Source organism: Mesoplodon mirus (assembly GCF_964341445.2).
Source record: "Mesoplodon mirus genome assembly, chromosome: 2".
Taxonomy (NCBI): domain Eukaryota; kingdom Metazoa; phylum Chordata; class Mammalia; order Artiodactyla; family Ziphiidae; genus Mesoplodon; species Mesoplodon mirus.
In genome coordinates, this window is record NC_138977.1 from 85,963,076 (window position 1) to 85,982,295 (window position 19,220).

General features: G+C 34.2%; 1 protein-coding gene across 1 annotated transcript in view; it reads left to right on the forward strand.

The window, feature by feature from the left end:
* GUF1 (GTP binding elongation factor GUF1) overlaps positions 1 to 19,220 on the forward strand; it is a 24,080-nt gene continuing 4,860 nt past the window's right edge. Inside the window, exons 1-15 of the mRNA XM_082640226.1 lie at positions 1 to 361; positions 2,284 to 2,395; positions 2,550 to 2,698; positions 2,980 to 3,060; positions 3,954 to 4,031; positions 5,658 to 5,741; positions 9,067 to 9,131; positions 9,656 to 9,859; positions 11,556 to 11,695; positions 12,823 to 12,946; positions 13,297 to 13,429; positions 14,238 to 14,381; positions 15,325 to 15,458; positions 17,781 to 17,882; positions 18,741 to 18,860. Coding sequence (XP_082496352.1) covers positions 197 to 361; positions 2,284 to 2,395; positions 2,550 to 2,698; positions 2,980 to 3,060; positions 3,954 to 4,031; positions 5,658 to 5,741; positions 9,067 to 9,131; positions 9,656 to 9,859; positions 11,556 to 11,695; positions 12,823 to 12,946; positions 13,297 to 13,429; positions 14,238 to 14,381; positions 15,325 to 15,458; positions 17,781 to 17,882; positions 18,741 to 18,860 — 1,835 coding nt within the window. The 5' untranslated portion in view covers positions 1 to 196. The remainder of the gene's footprint in view (positions 362 to 2,283; positions 2,396 to 2,549; positions 2,699 to 2,979; positions 3,061 to 3,953; positions 4,032 to 5,657; positions 5,742 to 9,066; positions 9,132 to 9,655; positions 9,860 to 11,555; positions 11,696 to 12,822; positions 12,947 to 13,296; positions 13,430 to 14,237; positions 14,382 to 15,324; positions 15,459 to 17,780; positions 17,883 to 18,740; positions 18,861 to 19,220) is intronic.

Consider the following 19,220-nt stretch of genomic DNA (forward strand, 5'->3'; position numbering starts at 1 on the left):
CGAGCGTCTTGGGCGTTCTGCCGGAGCCGCTAGTTGGGCGGTGGTTCACAGCTCAGTTATTCCTCACTGCTTCCGAAAGCGTGTTTGAATCCTGTCTGTCAGCTCCTAGCGGGGGCGTCTTGGAGGAAACGGAGCTGGGGGTGATGGCGCCGTCGCGTCTCGGGACCCTCTCCTGACGATTCTGTTGCGCGGGGGGATGTGGACGCTTGCGGGTCAAGGCTGCTGGCGCAGACGCGCGCTCGCGGCTTGGGCCACCCGGGCGGCGCGTCGGGGGCTGCCCGGGCCTCGCCCCGCGCCGACCCGGGGAGCTGCAGCCGAGTTCAAGGCTCCGGACAGGAGCTACAGCTCCGCGGACCGCAAGGTGACCGCCCCTGAGTTTCTCGTCAGCCAAGTTTTAAAACTTGGGAGGGGGCTCCTGGCGAATTTGGGAATGTGTTGGCCTTCCTAGGACTACCTGTGAACGCAGGCTGCGCTTCTGTGAAGGGCGCGGGCTCCGCTCGGGTTTCTGACTCCATTGCTCACCAGTGTGACCTTGGGCAAGTCACGCCCTAACTTTCCTCATTGGTGATATCAGAACTTTTTTATTGTTTATGCGAGGTGCTGGCCTCAGCATATATTTAATTTTTAAAAGCCTACTGGGGAAGCTGCTCGTTCCATTTTCGTGCAACTTTTTAGCCATGGGACTTGAGCAAGTTACCTGACCTTTCTGTGACTGTTTCTTTCGTTGTTGAATGAGATGCTCATAAAACTCCGAATGGCTGTTTGTGAGGCTTGCACGGTGTAAGGCACAGACCTTTTAGCCCAGCACCTAGACTGTAAGGAGTGCTGGGTATGCCTTAGCTTCTGTTTGTTTGATTATTTCGTTTAGCCTCAGCCGGAGCAGGCTTGTGCAGTTCTGACTCTATTCCTGTGATTGGAGGAGGTGGGGCTTCAGCGACTCTAAAAACTATACTGTCTGATAACTGTGAACAGATAACAGTTTAGGCAGTAAAGTAACTGAATGCAAGTTATGAGTAACCGCGGATAAAAAAGACTATAATTATTCCGTTTTACCCTTTTCTAAAATGCCTGTGGAATGTAAAATGGATTTATGTTGCAATTCCCAGATCTTAAAAATGGTGCAGGACTGTATATCTTTTGAATTGAATGGTGGGGGGAAAATCCACGGGGCAAACAAATCAGGTTTAGTTTTTTTGCAGAATTTCTTTCAGGTGTAGTTGCACTCTTATTGTGCGCCTTGTATTGGAGCACTTAACAAAAAAAAGGAAACTTAAGTTCATGAGAGTTGTGTATTTCATTGTAATTTCACTTTTTTTTGCTGGTTAGGAGATAAAGATTTGATTCGAAAAATGAAATGTTTTGAGTGCAAAAAACTGACATATCTACTTAAATACCAGTTTTTAGCAATTTGCAGTGAGTCTCAGTAAAACAGTAAAGGTGTATGCAACTAAAAATCAGAAGTTAACTTTCAAGATATTTTAAGAATTAAAGTGATAAATAAGAGGCGTTTTTTCCTAATGTGGTCATTTTTTTTTCCCTTCTCTCTCTCCAAATAAGTTGTCAAATAACAAAAGCATCTAAATTAAACTTCTGAAGGCTCTACTAGGAGCACAGATTTTTAAGTAGACTGTTGATTAAATATGTGATGGGGGCGAAAACTTCTCCTTTGGTTCTTTCAGCTTCTCTGTAGCTTTTTTGTTTCAAGAGATTTTGTTAGACCAGGTGCTCCAAGGCAGTGGTAGCATTGGTCTGAGGCCTGTTAGGAACCGGGCTGCACAGCAGGAGGTGAGGGCCAGCGCGGGGGAAGCTTCATCTGCTGCCCCGCATCGCTACCCATCACTCGCATGGCCGCCTGAACCTCCCCCTGCCCCCCATCCATGGAACAATTGTCTTCCATGAAACCGGTCCCTGGTGCGAAAAAGGTTGGGGACCGCTGCTCTAAGGCTGTAGAGGAGTTCTACGTATCTTGTGTTCTCCATTCGTGAAAATACATTCAGTTCCTCATTGGCCCTTGAGTGATGGAAATATTATGAGACTTATTTAGCTATATGGTCACCTTTGACAGTGAAACCAATGTTTTTGATGGTCCTGTTGTAATCCATTGCTTGTAATACGACTTTAGCCATACGTCTCTTTACTGTCAGAGGAATAATATAAACAATATTAATGCTATAAATGAAATTGTTCTAAGAAGACTAAAAGAACATTCTTTAATTTAGTATACTTGTTTCATATTGTGCACAATCTATACTCAAAAATGTAATATGTCTCTCCCCTTTCTAGGAAAAAATTGATATGTCTAGATTCCCTGTTGAAAACACTAGAAATTTCAGTATCATTGCACATGTGGATCATGGCAAAAGTACTTTAGCCGATAGGCTCCTGGAACTAACAGGTATTTTCATTTTTTATTCTATACCTAATTAATGGCAATGAATAATTGATAATTACTTTTACCATGCTTTTTAAAAGTTTGGTTTTAATTGTATATGTAGTATTGTCTCTTTTTAAAAGCTCATAGAAATATCAATAAACATTTCTATTTATAGGGGCAATTGATAAAACAAAAAATAATAAACAAGTCCTTGATAAATTGCAAGTGGAACGAGAAAGAGGAATCACTGTTAAAGCACAGACAGCGTCTCTCTTCTATGATTATGAAGGAAAGCAGTACCTTTTAAATCTCATCGATACACCGGTAAATTTAATATCAATTTTTTCTCTATTGTTAAAGTCAGCCTTGTATTAATACTGCAAACAAATCCTATTTTCAGTTTTTGAACTGAACATTAAACGCCTCACTTTGCTTTCTGTTTTCTCAGTGTTCTTATGTTAGTGTCAGTTGTTTCACAAGCACAGGCTAAAAAAGAAACCTATTAACTTTTTATCCAGTGGAGTCAATAGATATACCATAGTGCCCCTCCCTAAGAAGCATTTAAACTTTGACATTTAGAGGCATTAATATTTTTTGTTTCTCAGGGCCATGTTGATTTTAGTTATGAAGTATCCAGGTCACTCTCAGCTTGCCAGGGTGTTTTACTTGTGGTGGATGCAAATGAGGTAGGTACTTGAATTTTATATGACGTGATATGCTACTTGGTTGTTCCAGGGTTTTCCTTAAAATGCTTTGGGAAATAAAATTTTTGTGTTTGAAGAAAATAAGATTTATTTTATTACTTAAAGTTATGTTTTGGTCCTGTTAATTTGAAGTTTTATTACACTAAAGTTGTCTGAAGTTGACTCGTTCATCCTTTTAAAAATGTTAAGAGGAATTGTTCAAGAGATTTTTGAAGTATGTCATGTTATATACACATCCTACCAAAAAACCCTCAATTTTAAGCAGTTCTTAATCTGAGGTTTCAATGTTTTAGCAGAACTTGAAAATAAATATTTTTGAGGTCATTTTGGGTGTTTTTAAGGTAATAATTTGGAAAGTGTTAGGTTTAAAGAAACATGTCAATAACATTACCAAGTTCTCTGGTATAAATATAACCATAGAAAATATTGAGATGAGAATATAAGAGCTATGATATACTATTTAAGCTTTTGATATATTTCAGTTTCTCACAGACTCTTCATTCAAAACCCAAAGATTTTTTCGTTGTTGTATTAAATCTTCCCTGAGCCTGTCAGGGAGAGTCAGTCTCTACCTTACATACGTATACTGGGCTTTACAAAATATGTCACAAGAGTCCTTTGGGAGGCTTAGAGGTCCTTAAGGATCTGTGTTTTACTGCTTTGTCTCCAAAGCTTAATACAGTGCCCTCTAAAAAACACTTCCTGAACTGAAAGAAATTTTCACAGGGAATGATCCAGATGCATGGAAGTATAGATACCGTAGTTTGCCTTGTACCTTTGCTTTTGATGAGGATGTGTGGAATGGTCTTGAATTACAACTTTTGCCATAAATGGTGGAATGATCATCTTAGTGTCTTGTGTCTTGGTATTTCCAGGGTATTCAAGCCCAAACTGTAGCAAACTTCTTTCTTGCTTTTGAAGCACAGCTATCGGTAATTCCAGTCATAAACAAGGTAATTTGTTAGCACAACAGTGCTATTTATTATTTTACTTTGTAAACTATATAAAGGAAAAGAAAAGTCAAAAATCTGCGTGTAACTTTTGACTCCCCACAAACTTAACTACTAATGGCCTACTGTTGACCAAAGGCTTACTGGTAGCTTAAACAGTCTCTTAATGCATACTTTGTTATATGTATTGTATACTATATTCTTACAATAAAGTAAGCTAGAGAAAATAAAATGCTAAGAAAATCATAAGGAGGAGAAAATATATTTACAGTACTCTATTTATCAATACCCTAAGTTTATGTCATCTGTTTATAAGGTGAATCATCTCTCAGTACTTACATCAATATTGTCTTAGGTGATAGATACAAAACACCATAGATGTTATATGTATTACTGACACCAGACATCAAAAAATTAAAACATAATGTGAAAAAGATCTTCATATTTATTTGCAGGTATAATGATTAACGCATTGATAATGAAGCAGAAATATGATTGCTTTATGGTATGATACTGTATGTGATTGCTTCATGGAAACCTAGCATATACACTAATGAATGAATCCTTATAAAGTTTTTATGGCATACAGTATTACAGTCACATTCATAACAGTATTGGAAACATTGCTACATTTAAAAAAATATGCTTATATATAATTATAGGCTGATATGCAGTTTCTCCAGTTATGAGAGGCATACTGTATGGTAATGTAATTCTTTGAAAGCAAAGTTATAAAACAGTAAGAAAACCAACACATTACTAATTTTATGTTAAATATCACTCATCTTATGCCTTTGCTAGGGATAGGCTATCCACTCAATACAAGTCTTGCACATGATGTTCTACAAGTGTATTTTTACATATTTATTGAAAAAAAATCTGCACACAAGTGGACCTGTGCGATTGAAACTCTTGTTATTCAAGGGTCAGTTGTATATTGGTGGGATTTATTTCTTTGAATTGCATATGATAAAATTGCAACTCAAACTCCTATACCCTGGCATGTAGTTGAGAAGATAGTCTCCCTGAATTACATGGAGTGATGGGGGGCTGTTTCTGTAGTAAAGGGCAGGGCAGGCACAATAGTGTGTTGGACTAAACCATATAAAGGAAAAGAAAAGGACCTTATGAACTAGGATGAAACAGTGTAACACAGGACACTTAACAGTTAAGTACTAAACTGAGCACTGTTGATAAAGCTTAACTTTTATATTTTAAAATTAATAAATTAAGAGTCTTAATTAAAAATCTGCATGGCATTCGGTTTTATTTTTTGATATTGAAGTTAGGTTTAAAAGAAGCAAGGTTGCTTATAGGTAAGACAGTTTGTTGTTATAAGTTATATCTAACTTGTAAGATCGGTTTACATGGTGTTACTGAACTCTTCTGCCTTGAATAGCCAACTGCCTCAGCTTCATGCTTGCTCTGCTGTCTGCCTATTTTCAGTGGCCATGCTTGTTAAAATTATATTGCCTTTTTCTAGATTATTATTTTAATACTTTTGAAAATAAAATCATAAAGGGGTCAGTTAGTTTAAAAGCAGGTATGCTTTTATCTATATCGAAATACCACTAATATGCAATACATTTTAATTTAATTATATTAAGACATAATGAATTTTTTTTTAAGATAGATCTGAAGAATGCTGATCCTGAAAGGGTTGAAAAACAAATTGAAAAGGTGTTTGATATTCCAAGTGATGAATGTATTAAGGTAAAATACTGTTTTTTTGTTTTTAGAAGACTTGGTTTTACTTTCAAAAATCGCAGGTAATTGGCCTAAGTATATTATTATCTGACAGTTCTGCAAAGTTCTTTTTACTGATATTTCATGTGATCTTTGCCAAAAATCCCTATTATATGGTTAGGACAGATAGAAATTACTCTTATGATACAGTTGAAAGGGCTAAGAGTCAAAGATTTTATCACTTTCTTAAGGTTATAGACCTAGTTAGCTAATGTGCCAGGACTAAAATGTAGGCCTCCTGCAACTCTTCATAGTATTATTTCTTGTATGCCATTTTGCCTCTATGGAAATATTCTCTTTGAAGAGCAGGGTCAGACTAATTTCAAGGCATATGTACATATCATTCCTGGAAATATATTTTATTTATATCAAAGTTGATACTATTTTAAATTTGAATTTTTAAATTTACCTTTTAAATGGTGCTTTGGGTGTTAAATAGCCATCGCTGAACTGTGCTGTGCTACATGCTTGTGTAGTAAGTCTGTCAGTGCAGTAATATAATGTTTAGCTTCCACTTTCAATCTTGTTTGAGTTTTGAAAAAGCAAGTTTCAGCTGATGAAGTGGGTTTTTAAAATTTTAACACATTGGATGATTATATAAACTTGGTAATAACTAGAAAAAGCAATAATTTTTTTCTTGGATATATATGTAGAATTTAATGGTTTTTATTATGAAGAGGTACCTCATTGTAAGGCAGTTCTGAAATTACGGTATCATGACTTGGATTATGTTATATTGAAGTATAATTAACTGTTCAGATTTTAATAAATCTTTACAAAATTCATTCATATACTTAATTTGGTGTGTGCCAGCTAGGGACAACAGCAGTGAACAGTACAGGCAAGACCTCTGTCTCGTGTTTATATTCTGCTTGGGGAGGCACTCATTGAATAAGTAAAAAGAGAAGTAAGTATAGTAATTATTGAATGAGACATATGTTATCAAGGAAATACATTAACGGAGTGTATTGTTGCAGGTGGAATTACCATACTTAACAATGAAAAAAGTCTTTTTCTCAGAGAGGAGCTGTGATGCAGAGTAACTTAGGGAATTCTTGTCTGATGAACTGAGACTTGAAGGAATGAAGAGTTGGGAGAAATGCATTTCTGGAAGAGGGAGGAGCAAGTGTAAAGGCTTGGCATGTTTGGCAAGGTTTGGCATGTTTAAGGAACAGAAAGAAGCCAAGTTAGATGAAATGGCTTTGTAGGTTAGGCGGGAATCAAGTCATTCTGGGACTCTTGCTGTGCTAAAGTGTTTAAAATTTTTAAGATAATGAAAGAATTTTAAAGCAAGAGAGGAAAATAAGCTGATCATTCAGGTTGCCTTATAGAGAATGGATTAAAAAAGGGTAAGAGGAGATATGGGGAAACCAGCTTGTAGTAGTAGGCCAGGTGCAAAAGGGTGGTGGCTAAGTATGTGCTGCTGATGTTGAAGAAGTGGGCAAATTTGATGTGTATATTGTGGATACAGTAGATTTTGCTGGTGTGTTATGTGTAAGGAAGTGAAATAAAGAATCATGGAGGGTTTGGATTTGAGCTACTGGTTGAATACTTGTATTTGTTAATATGGAGAGGACTTGGGGAGGAACAGACATAGTGGGAAAATGAAAAGCTCTGTTTTGGACATAGTGGGTTTGAAATGTCTATTAGACATCCAAGTAGAGATATTGCATAATTCTACAATTCTGGCATTTGTGGAGAGGGCTTAGCATGTATGTAGTATTGAGGCCACAGAAATGGATGCCATTTCCTAGGGAGGAAGTGTAGGTAGAAAAAGAGGTCCTAGAAGCCAGACTACATTATTATCAATTTGTAGGGGGTTTTGAGTAAGAATTTAAGAAGGATTAGAGAGTAGGATTCAGAAGAGGAGGATGCAAGGATTGAGTTTTCAGAGAGGTGAGAATGCAGATTGTAACAAGAGAGAAGGCAAAGAGGTTGTGTATACAGGTGCAGATGGATTTGTATGTTTGGGTAAAGGAGTTTTTGATGTTTTCTGTTTCCTTAAATGAAGTAAGAGGCAAACGTATCTGAGAGTGAATTGGCCATAGGGAAAATGTGTAGGTTGAAAAGGAAGGTGGTGTGAATTATCTTACTGAGTGACAATGTGAATTTAGTAAGGGATGTGTCCTGGGACTACCAGGAAGTGTTAACTGCACATTGAGATCTGTGGTCATGAACTTACAGAAACCAACCAGACCAGTTACTTGACTTTTCTCCAGCAATGTTAAGTTGCTCTGATTATAAGCATAGAAAAGGCACATAGCTGGATGCAGTCACAGTTGAGGTTTTACCTACTGCTTAGGATAGAGAATAAAAAGTAGTTAAACAGAGTGATTACAAACAGTGGACCCTTGGAGTCTCAGCTGGGAAAAGAGGCAGGGGGCTGAATGGGTAATGAAAAAGAAAGTAGCCTATTCAGTGGATTAGAGGTTGTGATCTTAAAGGATTGTTGCAAAGAATGTACTAGAGTCTAAAGCAGTGGTTCTCATTAGGGGGTAGTTTTGCCCCTAGGAAACATTTGGCAATGTCTGAAGTCCTTTTTGTTGTCACACTGGGGGATGGATGCTACTGGCATCTTGTGGGTAGATGAGAATCCATGGATACTGTTAAGCATCTTACAGTTCATAGAACAGCCCCCCAAACAAAGAATTATCCAGCCCAAAATGTTCTTAGTGTCGGGTTGAGAAACTCTGATCTAGAGGGACTTTAAAGGGTAAGAGGAAGTATTCACGGAATTGGGTTTGAAATAAAGATTTCCGAGATAAGTTCAATTACTGGTAATGACAAAGGTGAGTCAGATGCACATGTGTTTTGAGTCTTTTGGCCTGTATTTTCGGTGTGAGAACAATAGTAATAATATGCCCTACAGTTACCTGTATGATATCCACATATATTGTTTATTCACACAGCAACCTTGAGGTTTAGGTAAAATATGAAAAATCAGTTCATTTATCAGATGAAGAATTTGAAGCTTAAAGAAATGTGTATTGTTTGAAGTCATTTATTACATGTGGAGTGATGATTATAACCCAGATTTTTTTGAACTCTTAGTCCACTGTTCTTTCAATACCATAATCAGAATGCTTTTGTAATTTAATACCAGAGAATCACCTAACTGTAATGGAAGGGCAGTTGTTGATATGTTATATGCTTTGTGCTTCCTTTTACCAAGTTCTTCAAGCAAATTGATAACTTTTAGAGTTCTTTTTCCCTTCTAATTATAAAGCTCAGTCACAAGGATAGAAAAGTGAAGTCAACTTTTTCAGTGTTTGTTTCACATACATATTTTTAGATTTCTGCTAAACTTGGAACGAATGTTGAAAGCGTTCTTCAGGCAGTCATCAAAAGAATACCCCCGTATGTATTTTGCTCTTTTTATACTATTTGTTTAACAGTACAAGGTCCATCAATTTGATCTGCTATTTTAGCTTAGTAGCTACGGCAAATGTACTCTTTGCAGTCAGTGAGAATAAATTTTTAATTTATTTTTAGTAACATATAGAAGGCAAATACAATATAGAAAAATAAAAGAAAAAAGGATGATAGGGATCTCTTAACAATTATTGCAATAGACTTGAATACATTGGTAATTATTGGTTTTTTTTCTTAATCCTGAACAAATATATTTCATCAGTTTCATAAGTAATTTAAAAACAGTCATTTAAAATGTATTTAAAACTTGAGGTCAAATTAAAACTAATATAGGCATTATACCTTATAGAAAGGTCCTTTTATTTTGGCTGTCAGTTAATCAACTTTTCTCAAGTACTAGAATAAATTAAGCATAATATTTGAGTTAAAAAGGCATTATATTAAGATTTTAATTTATTTATTATTTAAATTTAATTTATTAGTGTTTGTTCTTTACTTATTTTTAATAGTCCTAAAGTGCATCGCAAAAATCCCTTGAGAGCTTTGGTATTTGACTCCACCTTTGACCAGTATAGGGGTGTGATTGCCAATGTAGCATTATTTGATGGAGTGGTTTCCAAAGGAGATAAAATTGTATCTGCGCATACTCAAAAGACATATGAAGTTAACGAAGTAGGAGTTCTGAATCCTAATGAGCAGCCAACTCACAAACTGTAAGTAATCTGCATTAGTAATTAAAAGACACTTGTATGTGTTTCTGTCACAGCCTTTCTTAAATTGCTGTGCTTAGAATGATCCCAATTTGGTAACTTAAAAAAAAACAAAACCTGGGCCTCCCTGGTGGCGCAGTGGTTGAGAGTCCGCCTGCCGATGCAGGGGATACGGGTTCGTGCCCCGGTCTGGGAGGATCCCATATGCCGCGGAGCGGCTGGGCCCGTGAGCCATGGCCGCTGGGTCTGCGCATCCGGAGCCTGTGCTCCGCAACGGGAGAGGCCACAACAGTGAGAGGCCCGCATACCGCAAAAAGAAAAAAAAAAAAAACAAAACAAAACCTGATTATTGAATGCAACTACATAGTGAATCCTCTTTGAAAAAGAATCTCATGTGTGAGGGACAGTAGGAATTTGATGTATTTTTTTATTCCTTTTGACTAGCCACAACTAATTTTATATTCTGGTTGCAGACTGGGTCCAACATTGATGTACTTGATGAGACGGTGAAAGAGATAGTTCTCTCATCCATATCCATATCCATACTGGGTATCAATTTTTGACATTTAATTTTTTTGTAATTAGATTTTTCAACATAAAATAGTGAAGAAAATTCGATAATTGTTTTCTTTAGTGTGGAATTCATGATAAAACTTTGATTAACAGGAATTTATGGCATGTGAGGTTAGCAAGGTAGTGTACATTATAAAACTAAGTTCTGAGTTCACTTATAAAACAAATATTTATTGAGTGCCTATTCCATCAGTACTCCAGATACTAAGATAGATTACCTTGGGCACATAGTTTTCTAAGGTCTTTGTTTCATCATTTGTCAAATTCAAGGTATGAACCAGGTGACTATATAGGTCACAATTGATAGTTTAATGTATGTCTAAAACTGCACTATTTTGTCATTTTTTATGTAATTGAAAGTCATAAAGTCTATTGTAATTTTCTCAAATATTTCTAAAATGTGTCTGTATTCTTATTTAGGTATAGTTGATTTACAGTATTATATTAGTTTCAGGCATACAGCATTATGGTTCAGTATTTTTATAGATTATACATTAAGAGTTATTGCAAGATAATGGCTATAATTCCCTGTGCTATGCAAAGTCTGTTTATACTATGTCGCATATATATTGACAATTACTGCATCTTTAGTAAAGATTTTTGTACCTCATCCTAAATGGAAATTATTATTTAGGAAGTTTGCTTTAAAAAAAAAAAAAAGCTACAACTCTGAAATCTTGGATTTGCTCTTTTCCTGCAAGAGGCACATCAAACAGATAATCAGATTTGTTGAGAGTTCACATTTTTTTGCTTGGTTAAAATTGTTCTTTTCCTTTTTAAAGGACATTTGTAATATAATTCACTAATAAAACAAATACTACAAGGAGCGTTTTATGTTTCTGCATTTATCAGTTTCACTGTTGTTTAATATGCAGAGGTGGGCAGAGTCATTAAGAAGGTCCCTAGGCTTATTGTATTGCAGAGGTCCTTGGTAATGGATTGTAAGGCATGGGATGTTCTTTTGCTGACGATTCTTAGAGTTGAGAATTGATATGTAGCACTTAGTTTCAGTTTGATGAGGTTTTGTTTGGAAAGTGTGATCATTTCCTAGGAGAGTAGAGCTAATTGTGAGTGTGCACATGAAACATGAAAACAGTAAATATTTCCATATAATAATTTTATTTAGATATGCAGGACAGGTGGGCTATCTGATTGCTGGGATGAAAGATGTCACTGAAGCACAAATAGGAGATACATTATATTTACATAAACAACCAGTGGAACCCTTGCCTGGGTTTAAATCAGCGAAGCCAATGGTATTTGCAGGTGAGGAGCGCACATATTCAAAGGATAAGGGCCAGTTTACTCTAAATTGAAATAAAAATTATTAGAAATTCTCATTTTAAAGAACATCTAATTCCTGTTAAAATAACTCTGTTTACTCTGTTACTCTGTTTTTCTTAATTTTTTTTTTTTGTGGGTGTGCTATTTACATAGCAGTTAATTGCATATGTATGGTGAAACTTTATGTGGGAGATAATTTCCTAAATTTTTTTTAGGACTTCTTAAAAATTAACCTTTTAAACAAGCCCTCTGATATATTAGAAGAACACAGTAATATGAACTTCCTTCTTGTTTCACTAGAGAGTAGGTCATTGTATTTGAAATACTTTTCTAATTAGGATGTTTTTATTACTAATTATCAGTGGACATTTACTGAGTGCCTTCCCCTTAGCTGGCCTTTCTTTAATACTGTATTATACTAGTGTAGACATGGCAGAGAAGAGTGTCACCTCATGTATGCATAACTTCAGAACCTCTTATTTCTGTATTATATTCATACATTTGAAAAAGGAAGACCTGATTGAAGGTCATCTGGTTACTCTGTACTGGGTATCCAGTCCTTGTTTTCTCCCTTTTGTATTTCTCATTGGAAATTATAAATGTTGTTTAACTCTCCTTGCCCCTGTTAAGACAAAGTCAGTCATCTGGATTTTGAAGAACTTAAGAGGTGAGGACTTGGGTTTGAAGTGAAAGAGAATCTGATGAATCAGTAGTTCTTGTTGTAATTTCTACCTCTGCTTTTTATCTGCTAATGGAATTTCATTTGTGGTTGTGGATGTCTTGCACTTTTATTTCTTAAACACAATGTATTTTCCTAATAGGCTTAATTCCCGTGGTTCTTTTTTGTTTTCTCTGTATTTTTTGCAAAAGCAAAAACATCACTTTGAGTGTGAATCTAGTGGTAATTCAAAGTTTATGAAACTCGCAAAATACTTTGAAGCCGATTTAACTTAATATTTATAGTTTTCTTAGCAAACCAGTATTTTGGTCAGTGAAATACAGAAAGTAATTTAAAAGCTAAGCGATTAATTTTGAACTTGGCAGCAGTGCATATTAGCTTTTCTAGGCAGCGTTTCACATGTGATAATTAGAAATCATTGTGTCCCCAGGAATGTACCCTATAGACCAATCTGAATATAATAACCTGAAGAGTGCTATAGAAAAACTGACTCTAAATGATTCCAGTGTGACAGTTCATCGGGATAGTAGCCTTGCCCTAGGTGCTGGCTGGAGGTAAGATTCAGTTATGTTGTAGTGTTCCATTTTTATTGAAAAGTAAAGTTTAAATGGTTTATTGCTCTTTAACATTTCTGAAGATAAGTTCATATTAGTGTAAAATGAACTAAACAGTGTCTGCCTATTTCTCACTGTGGATTCATATTCTGTGGGTAAGTTTTAAAGCTATTTTACCAATGGAAGATTTTATCTTATTTAATGAATTTATGTTAGCATTTAATTATGATGTGATAGACTGAATGACTCTTTTGATTCCACTCCTCCCCCACAAAGTAGCAGGATATTCATCAAAGAAAATACAGCCCGTGGGACATAAACATTTTGGAGTTTGGCTTTTTCTCCCCCAGGTTAGGATTTCTTGGACTTTTGCATATGGAAGTTTTCAACCAGCGACTTGAGCAAGAATATAATGCTTCTGTTATTTTGACAACACCTACTGTTCCATATAAAGCTGTTCTTTCATCAGCAAAATTGATAAAGGTACTGTTGTGAGTCGGCATACAAAGGAGAACTCAATAAATGTATGTGTGTGTGTATGTGTGTTCAGAATACAAGAGAAATATTTTAGTACACCAGTAGCTGAATAGCTATTAAAACTAAATATTTCTTGATTAATAGTAATAAAAGTTGAATTACCTTATGATGGAGAAGTTACTTGAGAACTAATTTATGCAGTATTTTTCTTAACCTGATAAAACCTCCAAATTATCAATACTAGTCTGTTACTAAGGGTAAAAAGTAGAGTTCTGAAAATACTGTTCTAAATTCAGCACAAAGATTAAGAGTATAATTTCAGTCATAAGTAATTCATCTGGTGAAAAGTAAAGCATTCTCTGCTATGTGGTTGTAGGAAATTTTAGATTTCAAGTTAACAGTAGAGACAATATTGTATTCAGTCAAGTGGCAATCTATTCATTTTAAACAAATATTAACTTTGGCATCTGTAAATATTTTCCAACAAAATTAACTTGGGAAACTACTTACAGTACATTATAAGGGGCAAATTAAAATGTATTCTTCCATCATATTTTTCTAAGTGGTGTACACAATGTGTTTTAGTAAATGTCAATAACCAGAATATATTAATAATGGTTATTAATGTTAAAGTACAGTTGGAGAGGTTTTAATCTAAAGTGTGTTAAGTTAATATTCTAACCTTTAAGAATTCTTTTGTGTTTATTCCAACACATTCAGTAACAGTAAATTCTAATATATATTATAAATAACAAATTTTAAAGCATTGTAATAAGATTTCTTTTTGACTATTGGTGATTTTTCTTATTTTTAGGAATACAGAGAAAAGGAAATTACAATCATCAATCCTTCACAATTCCCTGATAAGTCAAAAGTAACAGAATATTTGGAGCCGATTGTTTTGGGCACCATTATCACACCAGATGAATATACTGGAAAAATAATGATGCTTTGCCAGGTATAAATGTAATACTGTTTGATACAAAAGTAAACTTTAGTCATCTCAAACAGTGGTACCCAGCTTAGGTTTTGAATTGTTTCTTTCGGCAGTGCACATTGAATTTAACAAAAGAAATTTTCATAAAGATCTATATCTTTATATATTTTACCTATTTATACATGTAGATATACATATATATAATTACAGTATTTTTGATTTTTAAATAAAAAAATAGAGCCAGAATTTTTGATCATCTGTGTTAGTTTATTGAATTGATATTTTAGCCTAAAGGAAAGGAATTTGATGCCCTTTTAACGAGTAGATAAAAGTATAATTTCCTTTCGCCTTTTTGAGTATTTGAAATTGAGTATCATTTGAAAGATAATTATAATACTTTAGAGACCTTTGTTTGGAAGGTATTCCTCAGTTTGCTTTAGTTCTTGCCACATTGTAATAAATGATTTAATCCACAAATTTGATATAATCATAGTCCTTAAAAAGTACGTATTTGAAATATTCTGACATATATTGAAAAGAACTCTCAAATGACTAGTGGACTTGAATTTTAATTGTCTTGTCACAAAAAAAATTTAACTTTAGTCGCTTAATTTCTCTGGGCCTAAATTTCTTTTATTTGTAAAATAAGAAATTAGAACTTTGACTTTATCTGTAGCTAATTTGATTTATTGTTAAATGAAATACTGTATAATTAAAAAAAGACAAAGTAGTTTGATAAAGACAAAGGATTAAAAGCTTTCGTAGCAAATATATTGTAATTGAGATACAAAATGGTTCTTCCTGTATTATAAATATTGGTCAGATGTTTTTACTAGATCATTAAAAAAATATTCCTTCATTTTGCCCATTCTTTAAAGTTGATAACTGACATCTTTCTATATTCATTAAATAAACCATTATTTGAATAGGTTATCATTCAATACATTTTTTATTCCCTTTTCAGGCTCGAAGAGCAGTTCAGAGGAATATGATGTATATTGATCAAAATAGAATAATGCTTAAATATCTCTTCCCTTTGAATGAAATTGTGGTGGATTTTTATGATTCTTTGAAATCTCTGTCTTCTGGATATGCTAGGTAAAAATTTAATGGGAAACTCTGATACTTGTACAATTTTTTTTGAAATATTGACCAGCAAGTGTTTACTAATATTCCACTTATTTAATCTCAGTGATCTTGAAGATGGTTGAGAATCACACTGTAAGGTTAGAAAAGCTCGGAGCAACCTTATAGGTGTTACAGAGTACTTGTAATTTGCTTAATGGAAGAATGAATTTCTTTGATTCATCAAACTATTACTCCTCTCTTAATGGCAAAAATTTTAGTGCCCTGTTCATGAGAGGAGTTGTACTCCTGTATGTCGATTAAAAATTATAATAATTTGAAAAAGCTACTGTGACCTCAGTGACACTTTTAAAATGTATTTGTATGTTATGTAATCCTAGGAGCATCTGTGTACATTTGGAAAATAGAAGTACACATTTAGTCTGTAAAAAATGCTAGGTGTGCCCCTGTATTTGTGAACACTTCAATAATTTGGTCTTCTCAGGAATAAGTGGTCTGCATCATGAAAACCATTATCTTATCCCATAAAAGGACATGGAGGAACAGCCTGGTAAAACTGAAGGAAGAGTATAGCATTGTGGGAGTATTTTTTGTTAAGGCAAATAACTCTAGGTGCCCTTAGTGTCCTAAAATTCTACATTACTGGATAGCATATACTAGGATATAAAGGAAGTGTAAAATATAATGGGGAAGTTGATGGAAAAGTGAATGTTCACATCTGTAAAACATGCATGAATGTGCATTCATACTTAAAATTAACATTCAAAGAAAAATTCCAGCGTTTTGAAGAACATGCTCCAGTGACCTGGAAGTTTACTTTGTGAAATGAGCTTTTCAGTGAAGAGAGTCAGCATAACTCATGATACAAAGGAATATTCTTTGTTTGTTTGTATTGAGAATTTATTTTTTCTAATACGTCACCGAATTTTTTTTCCTATGTCTTCTTTCAGACAAGAGCTTGAGCAAATAAGTAGCAATGTAATTTAAAATAAACTGAATTGAGGCAGCAAGTTGTTAAACAATTACTGTAATTAAAAGAATGATTACTAAGTGTTTATAACACTTTTAACAAAAGTCTGTGAATTCTAGTTTGCGTTTGGGTACCACTTTCTGAGTTAAGTGGTCTTAAAAATCTTTTAGCTTGGAAAATTAAATATATTTCACATTAAATGAGAGAACATGGTTTATTTTGAACTATGTAAAAATAATTCCAGGTTCCAAAATTAAGGTAATTCTTATGTTCAAAAATGCATGTGGATAATTCTTCACATTCTAAAAAATTGAAATTCTAAGATTTTGGAGCATAGAAAATTATAAAGCTGTAAACAAGGTGGAAAGTCTAGGGACTAAGTCTATGTCTTAGCTCCTCTTATTCTGCATAGTACTTAACATGGTACCTTTATATAGTATATGATTAATGATGTTTGTTGAAAAAAGAGAGGATTTTGGCAACACTTTAGACAGTAATCAGGTTTTAGAGAGTATTAGTGTCACTTAGTGACCTTCCTGCTGAAAACCTTTTGAAGCCAAACATTTGCAACTCTAGGCACCGGTTTGTTTAAAATTAAGGCAGGAGGAATACACATGTTCTCATCCATAATTGCGGAGACATGAAAGCATAATTGAAATTTTCTTTCTCATAAGACATCAGTTTTGTAAGATAAACCTGTTTTGATCAGCACTTTAAGCTTTCACCATATTGTTAATAGAAATAATTGACACTTACTAAATGCATATTGTGGTCAGCTAGGCTCTGTTCTTAACACTTTTTATGTATTAGGCTGTTCAAGTGCTTTACATGTATTAACTCATTTCATTCTCAAAAAAGCCCTGTGAAGGTTCACACTGAAGAGCCATATATGAAGTCCAGAAGTCTCATTTATTAATGGCTGCTTAGCACTGTCAGCATTTATTTAACTGGTAATAGAAAACTAAAAAGAAACCCAACTCATGAGTCTGAGAATGACTCACTAGAATATACTGTTGTCTACAGCCAGCCAGCTGCTAGGAGGGAACATTGGGTAGGTGACATTTTCTTTCAGTGATCCATTTTCCTAGCCTGGCTTCACAGTTTTTTTCCCCTTCCTTCAGTAGAGCATGTTCCCCTTGATTTTTGTACCTAATTTCATAAATGTAAAAAGATGAGGAAGTTTGTTCCTTACCGTGGTCATGTAGATCCATTCATCTGAAATTTATATGTAACATTTTGTTTGAAAGTTAGATCTTTTGGGAAGGATATGGCAGGAGGTAGAAAAAAGATATTTTGAAAAGAAAAAAAAATGTAATCTCTTGGGAAGTATGTTTATCTATTACTTGGACATTTTCCTTTGTTAGTTTTGACTATGAAGATGCAGGCTACCAGACTGCAGAACTTGTAAAAATGGATATTCTACTGAATGGAAATATTGTAGAAGAGCTAGTAACTGTTGTACACAAGTAAGTTGAATAGAAACTAATCACAGAATGTGAAAGTACCCACTTTTTGACATGTTTTAATTTAATTATTGGTTGCTCATTTGTATTTGACAGCTACATTTTGAAAACTTAAAGGTAATTAAATTTCCATGTACTAGTTTTTCCTTCCATTCTTTTTCCATGCTTCTCTTTCCAGACTGTTAAAAGGAGAACAGAATTACAATAGCCAAAATAGTAGTGTCATGGAAAGAAATGTTTCCCTTACCACATGAGACAAAAGAAAATGTTTTTTAAACTATGATAAATTTAGAATTGACAAAAAGTTTTTTATTTTCATTAAAACTTTTATAATAATGAAAAATGAAATCCCCTGTACGTCCAAGAAATAGTGGATGGGTTAAAATAAATTATGGGACACCCATATAATAAATCTATTAAGCCATTAAAATTATATTGTAGAGTAATATTTGGTGATGTAAAAAATGTCTATTAAGTAAAAAAGGGTAGAATATATCATAAACACTATGATCCAAACTGTAAAAAACAAATATAAATATGTATGCAGAAAAATGACTACAAGGAGGGATATATGTTTAACAAACATTCTAGAATGTTTTATAGTGGTATTCTATGGGTGAGGGAAGCCCATCAAGGATGGTTTTTATTCTCTGATGTACGTTTTGCTAGATTTTCTGTAATAGATTGTTACTTTTGCAATCAGATAAGTCATATATGATTCAGAGATTAAGTGATGCTTATGTTAAACAAGTTCCATTTGTATCTCCTTAATAGCCTTCATTGACTATGCATATTAACTAGAAAGCTACTTTAAATATTCTTATTTAGGATATGTGAATAACTGCATTTTTTCTATCTCAGAGACAAAGCATACTCTGCTGGCAAAGCCATATGTGAACATCTGAAGGATTCTCTTCCTAGGCAGCTGTTTGAGATAGCAATTCAAGCTGCTCTTGGAGGCAAAATCATTGCAAGAGAAACGTGAGTTGAAATTCATTTTTCAACCAACCCTGGTTGGTTTTAGCAGTGATATACATAGAAAATGAAAGAATATTAAAAAACATTGTCCTAAACTTTATTCCTACTTATAGATACATTAATCTCTTAATTCTACTAAAGTGATGACTGTTACTTTGAATTACTTATATGACACTTTTGGGTGATAATTATTTAGTTATTAATATATATGCTGTGAGGAGTTTTATTTCCACTTATTTTATTCAGCGACCCCACTGAATTTCATGGTTAATGAATTTCTGTGAAGTTTTTATGGTTTTATCCCTTTAAGTAGATTATAAACTAATAGGAACTGGAATTAAAAAGGTTTTGGAGGTAATTCTT